Source organism: Micropterus salmoides, unplaced genomic scaffold, assembly GCF_014851395.1.
Source record: "Micropterus salmoides isolate LMB-PRFRI ecotype aquatic unplaced genomic scaffold, ASM1485139v1 Ms_hic_scaffold_2, whole genome shotgun sequence".
Taxonomy (NCBI): domain Eukaryota; kingdom Metazoa; phylum Chordata; class Actinopteri; order Centrarchiformes; family Centrarchidae; genus Micropterus; species Micropterus salmoides.
This window is the reverse complement of record NW_024041150.1, coordinates 29,948,327-29,958,047: the sequence shown is the minus strand read 5'-3', so window position 1 is coordinate 29,958,047 and position 9,721 is coordinate 29,948,327. Positions and strand designations below refer to the sequence as shown.

The 9,721-nt window shown below is 37.0% G+C and overlaps 1 protein-coding gene across 1 annotated transcript in view; it reads right to left on the bottom strand.

The window, feature by feature from the left end:
• Window positions 1–1,183: 1,183 nt before the first annotated feature.
• The window catches only part of LOC119911918, a 334,810-nt gene continuing 326,272 nt past the window's right edge, over window positions 1,184–9,721 (bottom strand). The window contains 5 exon segments of the mRNA XM_038730896.1: window positions 1,184–1,332; window positions 1,547–1,600; window positions 1,998–2,048; window positions 2,223–2,320; window positions 2,411–2,426. Coding sequence (XP_038586824.1) covers window positions 1,295–1,332; window positions 1,547–1,600; window positions 1,998–2,048; window positions 2,223–2,320; window positions 2,411–2,426 — 257 coding nt within the window. The 3' untranslated portion in view covers window positions 1,184–1,294.

Sequence of the window (9,721 nt, the reverse complement as noted above, 5' to 3'; positions counted from 1 at the left end):
TCTCATTTGTATTAAGTTTCCTTCTACTGTGGCTGGTCTTCTGTTTTCAAACAACCTAGTTTAATCAAAGGTCTCTATCCTCAAATGACCTGCTCTGTCACATACTAAACTGATGTTTAAACTATATGTGAACATTCATGCTACAGAGTCTATAGATTCTAGATGAAAAATTAATTTGGAGAGCTTTGATATTGACACATCATGATCAACTGTATCAAATGCTTTACTTCGGTCTATAAATACAGCACTAATTCCTCCTCCTTTGTCGAGCCTAGATTTAACTTGCTCTATCAAGTGCAAGGTAGCAGTTTCTGTAGAATTATTTATTATAAAGCCAAACTGCACACAATGTAGACCAAACTTACTTGTGTAAGAAACGATGTTAGTCGCTCAATTACAACCTTATTTCTTAGACCTTTATATACCAACATATCAGTGTCCCTTCCTGTTTTAAGTGCCTTCCTAAGCGCAGTATCTCTAGATTTCAACAATTTCCAGGGTAAATTATTATGTTTCTCACATTTTTTTGTGGACTCTCACATTAAATCTTTCCCTCACTAAATTGACTAATGATGAGAAAGATTTACAGCCCATATCCAGTTGATCAGATGACAATATATAATCCCAGTTCAATGTGTTAATTTCACTAACAAACTGTTCTTGCTTAGATCTGGGTATGCACTGAAAAATCTTTGTCTTACTTGCCTTATTTCCAAATTTATTTTTAGTCAACTTTCTTGCACATAGGGTTAAGTTATAATCAGACAACCCAGTTATTAAATTTTAGCTTTTAGTTATTCGTTCTGGTAAATATCAGATTTTGCAATTCTAGTTGGACCTTTATTAATTGTTCAAGGTGACCTAACACTCTTCTCTACGGATAGAAATAACATAAACCAGAATACATTTACATTAATGATTGCACATGTGGAAGAGACAGACAAACACATGTAGAACTTAATGCAAACTTACTAACTTTGAAGTAACTCCATCATATTAATCACATGTGCCATCAAGGGTCTGTTGTTAATAAACGAGACTAAGAGTCCATGAAAGCGACCTGTGAAGCTGCTGTGCTTTGGGCTGAATGCTGATGGCAGCACATTTGTTAAGAATGTTATAAACGTTTTTGGTGTTATTTCTGGTAATAAACTAAAGTATTTGAAAAAAGTCATCAAAGTCATTCAGCTCCATCCTCTGGGGAACATGAATGTCTTTACAAACTTTCATGGCAATCCGTGGCTCAATAGTTGGCACATTTTTCTCCCAGCTTCAAGATTGTCGGATTGTAGGTTCAAAACCTGGTTGGAAAAGACTCTGTACAGGTAATACCTTTGTAAAATTGTTATCCAGAAAAAAGAATACCATTAATCTTATTTTAAATAAAAGATTCTTGTTTTTAAGACTTCTTGGACATCCTGATTAATTTTAATAAATATTATCAAGTGCTCTGGAAACCAAATGTGCTTACTTTAAGAAAAACATAAGCTCATATTTAAAATGTTCAATTTAAATTTGAGAGGATGAATAAAAAGGTGTACTGTACCATTTTTAGTGTCTTTGGATCCTTTGATTGTTTCATAGAGACGAGCATCATCACCTGCAGAGCAGTGAAAATCAAACCATGCTGAGATTCATCAATTTAATTGCATGATACTAATTGTGGCGTGGTGACCAGAATTTCATTCCCTCTGCACATAACTGAGTAAACTTTCCAAACCTTCCTGTTAACAAAACCCCTGGGTCAAGAAACAGTCCTGCAGGACTCGCAGAGGATGAACAAAACAATAGTACAGGTCCAGCTGGTGAGGAACCCCATTATGAAGGTGACGTGCTTCGCTCCGGCCCACACCATCTGATAAGACCCCAAATTCCTGCAAACTACAGGTGTGAAAGCAGCTGGCAGCCTGTCTGTGTGTGTTTATACAGTATTATATATTATACACAAACATATGAACTTCACTTTCAGAGGATGAATAACAAGGTGTGTACTGTACCATTTTCATTTTCTTTGGAGCCTTTGATTGTTTCATAGAGACAAACATCACCTACAGAGCAGTGAAAATAAAGCCCGGAGTAGATTAATCAATTTAATTGCATGACAATTATTAAACATATTCTGATTAGCTTTAAATGGCTCCTGAAATGTATATATGTGCAACCTACATGTGTATGTGTAAAATAAATAAATGTATAAAATAATCAAAGGTTTAAATGCTGACCATGGAGAAGGGTGGAGTATTCGTCACGTTGAGCCTCATTCTGGTCGACCACATAAACTGTGTCAGGGCCTCGATTAGTGCTCTCAGACTGGATTGGCCTACAACATGAATCAAACACAATACATATAAAAAGGAACAAGAAATGTTGCTGTTGTGTTCAAAATTAGAGAAGGGAGTGTTGTACCAACCTGATGGAGCAGGAATCTGTGAAAAAGACATTTGTTGTTACATGGTTTTGTTTTGTAAGTTGTTATTCTGCTATTCTATGTGATGAGATCAGAACACGTGTGTTTGAATAATTAAAATCACATAATATCTAATAAAAGAAGAAAAGGTCTCACCTTTGGACGGTCTGTAGCGATACAAAAGGAGCAGAAGAAGAATAAGTACGATTCCACAAACCAGCCCAACAATCAACGGTACAGGAACTGAAGAGCTTTCAGGTCTGGACACTGATATAATAACACAATAAATAATAAATAACTGTTAACTTATAGCTTAAAGCGCTTTTCATTAACAAAATGTGCTTTATTAAAAATTTTAGTCATGTCACAACTACAACACATTCAAGCACAAATGCAGAGGTATAAACACATATGCACGTAGATAAACAACATAAATCCCAGTCTCAATGTCATGTAATGTTTGATACACATGAGTACTTATAGTACACTATATAACAGAGTACAGTGTGAAATTATCCATTCACAATAAACATGACTGTCACAACCACTGATGCAGACTTTCTCCAGCTCCAACAGGTGAAATCAGCTGAAACTGATGCTACTTCAGATTCAGGTCAGTATTTGACCATGTTTCTTTCTCAGACAGAAACACAGTTTACACAGAAGAAGATGCAGCAGTTGTTTAATCCTACTCACCTTTAACTGACATCCAGCTCTGTGCTGACTCTTCTCCTGAGTGTTGACACTTGTAGAAACCCTCATCTGACTTCAACACTGCAGAGATGTTCAGCTCCCTTCTGCTATCATTTTGAATCAGTTTGTCATTTCGATAGAAAAACACATCTGAAACTAACTTTTCTGTCCTGAACTTGCAGCTGAGAATAACAGGATCTCCCTCAGTCACAGGACGGACAGGGCTCACCAGGATAATATGTTCATCTGTAAAACAGAATATGAGGTTTCAGTCAGAGATCAGCTGCTGCAGAACTTCAGAATAAGTGGATGGAGGACGATGAGAAGAGATCACAGATTAAATTGTGGAGAATCTAACTGATCCAACAATGTGCAGCACGTCCATACCAACAAAAATTGTATTCACAATCTATGCAGCCTAGAAGCAGCTAAAGAGGGCGACCCCCACGAGCTTTAAGTGGTTTTATACATCCAAAGAACTTCTATAAAAACAGACCAGGCGTCTAATCGAGACCTGCTTTTATTTGTCAAAATGTTTACCCACACCAGTAAACGGGGTTGGCGGCTATTTGGGACTCGGCTATTCATTAAAGTTTTACGGTAAGGACAGATCAAACATAAACCCACACAAATCTTCTGTATAGCTACATCCAGTCATCGTCACAGTAAGGTGATGAAATGTGTTTCAGCCTCAGCAGGAGACATGTGACTGTGCTCTCTTTGGAAACAGAATGAGATAAAAACTGACTGTGACATTTGTACATGGTTAAAATCACTGTTTTATTAAATACTTACTATGTTACTGAAAACAATTAGATTTGGTGGCCAGTATAGATTTTAGGGAGTGGTTTACAAAATGGTTTAAACCTCAGGGAAACACTTGTGGTTTGACTGCAGTCGATGATAAGTCAAGTCTATGGCTTTGTTAATGGGTACATATGAAACAGAAAGTGGATGAAACTGACACAATAATACCAGTGAGAAGGTTAAAATCTTTAGTTTTAAGGGCAAAACACACTAAAAATCTCTGTGAAATATTGACATGGTCAGGAAATATTGTTTGCAGTTTTTTAAATAAAAACCAAAGATGTTTGAAGTTGGTCCAGAGCAGAAGTTTCTGGTGTGCAGTCAGTTTCTTTAAGTTAAATTATTTGGCATTACCTGTTTGATCAGCACATGACTGAATTATACTGCAGTGCAGAGGACGTCAGATTTTCTACCTGATTTCATAATATTTGTTGTGTAATAATCTTTAGGAAAAACAAATCAATGAATAAATCTTAAGCATTTTAAGTGAATGATTAAAGACAACAAAATGTAACAAAAGAGGGGAGATTTTCTTATTTTAACTTTTTTATGTACAAATGTTAAATGTTGATGTTATTTAGTAATGATTAAAAACTCACATTAAAATTCAAGTATTATAAAATATGTTAAATCTACAGTAAATAGATAAAAGGTTTTGGTTCATAGTTAATTACTCAGATACCATGAAGCAGTAATGGGCCAAACTCTTGTCAGATTGTCAGTACATCATCCTCCTCAGTGTAAATGTACACAACATCTAATATTCAGTATGTTGAAACACATAATATGATGTTTAAAATAATTTATACAAGACAGAAAACATAATGAAACCATACTCTGTATAGTGATGTTGACTGCGTTGCTGAACTCTCCTGATCCAGACTCACACCAGTACACTGCATCACTCTGCTGGTTACTGTTTATGCTGCATGTGGATCCAGTCATTGTGCCCCGGTAAGAGCAGTGTGATGAGTATGACGGGTAGTCGTCCTCAGTAAACCTCCTCACTCTCCACTCAGTAGAGTTTCCCTCACAGCTCAGTGAGACAGAGTCAGAGGTGAAGTGTTGCACTCTGTCAGGACTCACTGTGAGAGACGCTGATGAATGAAAATCTGAAAAACAACATGTAATAATGGGTCAAAGCAAACAGAGATCTTAAGATTTAAAATGCTAAAACGCAAATATTCCTTTATTTCTGAGTATTAGTACAAACATTAAAACAAGGTGCAGTGTTTTGGTGAAACTGGTTTCTATCTTGAAAACTTGCTACAATCTGAGTTTATTTTAAATGATAAACAACCAAGTGACTACAGCTGCTGTTGTCTGTAAAGTGGGAAACTACCTACTTTCACCTGCCATCTTTCAAAGATACAGAGGTGAGTATTTCAAACTGAAACGTGCTGCATTGTCTCTCTAGACACAGTCAGTGTTTTCCTCTTATTTGTTAAAGTCGTCTCTGTTTGTTCAACTTGTCTATTAACCTGCTGACTTTGGTCATTTCCTAAATTTAACTCTTGTCTGTCTCACACCTACCTGACCGCTAACCAGGTGTCTTCTAACTACACGTCCTGCCTGTTGTGTCAGTAAAGTATAAGCAGTAAGATGAGCTTCAGTATCCAAAGTAAAAGTACTCATTGTAATAAAGAAAAAGTTTCAGCAAAATGTCTCTTTTTGGTGTTTTTATGCTATCAGATGAATTAAAAAAAAGGAAAACTGTGTAAAGACGGAAGGAAACAAGGAAATCCTCCCAGTCCAGTATGTAAAATCACTCATTAAGGTGGAAAGCAGAAAGTTTGTCTTGATGCTGGTGAGAGAGGAAAGATCACAAGGTCACCACAATCAATACATTTCTTCTGTTGGGGGAGCATGAATGTACACAGCCAATTATTTGTCAGTATAAGTGTTAGTTTTAAAGATACTGTATGTTGGTCACAGACAGAAAGTGGATGAACCGAGGTGAAGACAAAACATCTTGAGAGAAGCACAGACAGAAACAAACTGACCTCCAGACCAGACAAACTTTGGTTCACTGTAAGAAGTATAATACACTGGATCTCCTCTTCCAGCTCTGCACTTATATCCTGCTGTGTGTGTCTGTCCATGAACGATGTAGGAATCCTGTTCAGTCCCTCTTGGTTGTAGGAGTTGGCTGATAGTTTGGGAACAGCCTTAAACCAGAAGAACCTCCATCCTGCAGATGGATCTTTAACTCTGCAGCTCAGAGTTACTGAGGCTCCAGGACTCAGCCAGGATGGAGACACAGTGAGGACAGACTGGGGTCTATCTGTTGGAGAGGGATTTTAAGAATAAAAACATGTAACAACCTTTAAATGAACTGAATAATATTCACTTTGAGAGAAATGTGATGTGACTCACTGTATGATACTGTTAATTTGACAGGATCACTCCAGTCTGTTGAAGACTGCTGTGCACTTTTCATTCTGCCCTTACACCTGTAGTCTCCACTGTGGGATGAGTAAGCAGATCTAATCCTGTATTCACTGTCTTTTAAAGGTTTGTATGAGCTCGTTGTTTCCCACTCGTACTCCCACTCAGTGTCTCCTCCGTCCTTGATCTCACATCTCAGACTGATCGTCTCTCCTGAGTATATTTCAGACCAGTTTGTTTGCAGAGTCACAACAGCCCTGTTTGGGACTGTTCATGATCAAGAATTCATAGTGAGGATACAAAAATGACAAAATGGTAAATCTACAGCAAAATCTATTTATCAATTAATAATTATGGATTCCAAACTGTTTTTAAATTATGTTTCAAAAACAAATCAAATGTCAAACTCACTAATTTTGTTGATGCTGACTGGATCACTGTCCTCTGTGTAGTAAACTGGGTCTCCTCTTCCTCCTCTGCACCAGTAGAGTCCTCCCTGTGAGACACTGATTTGTCCATCTGAGATGAAGACAGCATCTTGTGTGTTCAGAGGTTCAGAGGTTTTCTCTCCTCTGTACCAGAAGTATTTCCAACCAGATGACGGGTTCACAGAGCAGCTCAGGGTCACACTGCCCCCTGCTGGAAAGTCTCTCCTGTCAGCGCTCAGTTCAGCCTTTGGTCTCTGTGCTGTTTGATTTAGAACAAAGACATAAAACAAGGAAATTACTGTCTGTGCAGCCCCACAGGCAAGAAATACATTCAGGTTTAGTCCAGTTTTTAACCTCTCTCTCTTTTCCTGTGTTTATCTCTACTGAAACTATCCAGGAGAACAATTCACCAAATTTGCAAGATGAAATATTTTGACACAGCAATCAAAACAAACATCATACTTTGGCATTTCATTACCACTAGAAACTACTACTTTATTGAATTTTGATTACATTTCATTCAAAGTCAACATGAGTAAGAGGAAAGGAGAAAATAGATTAAGTTAAAACTTGAAATGGTAAGAATTAGGAAGAAGTAATGATGCCGCCTGTATTTTATGATAGTGTCTTTGTTACTGTGTGACCTGAAGAGAGCGAAATAATTGTTGGAGAAATAAGAGTTTTCTGTTGCGTTATTTAGATTTTACATTTTCATTACAGATGACAGACGGTCCAACTTACATGATACCGTCAGTGTGATGACATCACTCCACTCTGTTGAGGAATATGAGTCTCTTCTACCCTTACAGCTGTAGTCTCCACTGTGGGACACAGTAGCTCTGATGATCCTGTATTCATTGTCTGTTGGAGGTCTGTTTAATTTGGCTGGTGTCCATTCATACGTCCATTTAGTGTCTCCTCCTCCCCTGGATCTCACATCTGACAGTGAACTTCTCACCACTGAAGATCTGAGTCCAGTTGGGTTGGAGAGTCACAACGGCCCTGTTGGACACTGTTTACACAAAAAATACCCAGTTAGGATACAAAAATAAAAGAGGAAAAGATACAAATGGTAAATCTACATCAAGACGCATTAATATCAGTATGTCAACATTGCGGTAACATCGTGTTACAGCAGATTTCAAAATAAAAGTGAGCTTCTGGTGAACATAATGTAATTTTCGATATGTGGCAGAAATGAAAGATTAAATGATAAAATAAATAAATGATTAAGACTACACAAATTTTTGAACAATGTCTGACATTTTCACTGAATTTTCTCTGAATTCAGATTAATGTTTAAAGAAATCCTCCTGTTTCCACTGACTTATTTCACTTCACAGTGACGTATGAGTGTCCCTCAGTCAATACCAGAGCTATCTGATGTAGGAAAGATTACGCCCTAATCTTTTCTTTTTATTGGCTGGTCTGAGATATGTATTTTTCTTTGCACAATATTGTTCGAGATCTTCAGTTCTTTGACAGTTTCTCACATGGAATAGCCTTCATTTCTCAGAACAAGAATAGACTGATGAGTTTCAGAATAAAGTTCTTTGTTTCTGGCCATTTTGAGAGTATAATTGAACCAACAAATGCTGATGCTCCAGATCAACAAAGGAAGGCCAGTTTTATAGCTTCTCTAATCAGCACATCAGCTTTCAGCTGGCTAACATAATTGCACAAGGGTTTTGTCATCTTCAATTAGCTTTTTAACACGATTAGCTAACACAATGTACCATTAGAAAACAGGAGTGATGGTTGCTAGAAACGGGCCTCTGAAGATATTCCATTAAAAATCAGCCGTTCCCATCTTGAACAGTCATTTACCACATTAACAATGTCTAGACTGTATTTCTGATTAACTTATCTTCATTTAAGAAAACAGTGCTTTTCTTTCAAAAATAAAGACATTTCTAAGTGACCCCAAACTTTTGAACAGTAGTGTATATATTGTTTATAAGTGTGTGTATTTTGAAATTCAACATAAGACTCTAAAGTCATCACTTTCTCTCTGAAGTGAAATATAAGTGTAACCAGGTGGTAAATCTAGTCATAGGTGATTTTTCCCCCTTTGGTTTAATATAGTTCTAAAAGTTGTGTAAATGTTAATACATGTGTTCTTTGTTGTTTTGTTTGAGAATAACATTGTTCAATTTAAAGTAAGTGTGAAGTAGATTGTAAGTGGATTTCCACAGTCGTACATGTGGTGGCTGACTTTGGTCACAAGGCGGCAGCATTGAGTAGTATTGTTGTTGTTCCGCCAAGTGCATCATGGTCTTTCTTCCTGTTAACGTGCCATGGACGTACAAGGGATTGGTGCGGAGACTTTGTTGTGTAGAATAGTAGGTAAATACATGTATATCTTGTAAAATATTCATGTACAAGTGTATAAAATGTAATCACCTGTCAATATTTTAACAAGACAGTTTGATTTAGGCACTACTGGAATTGTATGCTGGGATTTTGGGCGCCAATCGTTGTGTACTAAATTTCATGGTAATGCTAACATGCATTCAGTCAGACCCTGATATTGTATTTTGTTACCCGAAAACTGATATGAACTATACACTGATGTTGATATAAGTGGGTTTATGGTTGTTAACATGATTTATTTTATGCTTTCTGTCGATAGTCATAGCCCACTGCCGTATTTTGTATTGTGTTTTTTTTTATTGTATTTCTCTGCATTTTATTTTTATTTTGCCTCTTCCTTCTCTAACATTTTGGGTGTTAGAGACTTTTACAAAATCCAGCATTTGAGCTGCTTTCGGGAACGACCCAGTAGCATACCACTCTGTAAATTGACCTGTACATGTGGTCAGAAATAAATCTGGAGCTACAAGAACCCCTGAAGTAATTATGTCCTGTGTGGCATCTATGTAGGGCGACCTTATGCAAATACTTTTTAAAAAACAGACAAAGACAGTTGGTCACCTTCAGCGTGTCCGTAGAGGAGTGTATTCAGCACTGAAATAAAGATTAAACTTCATCAGACAAA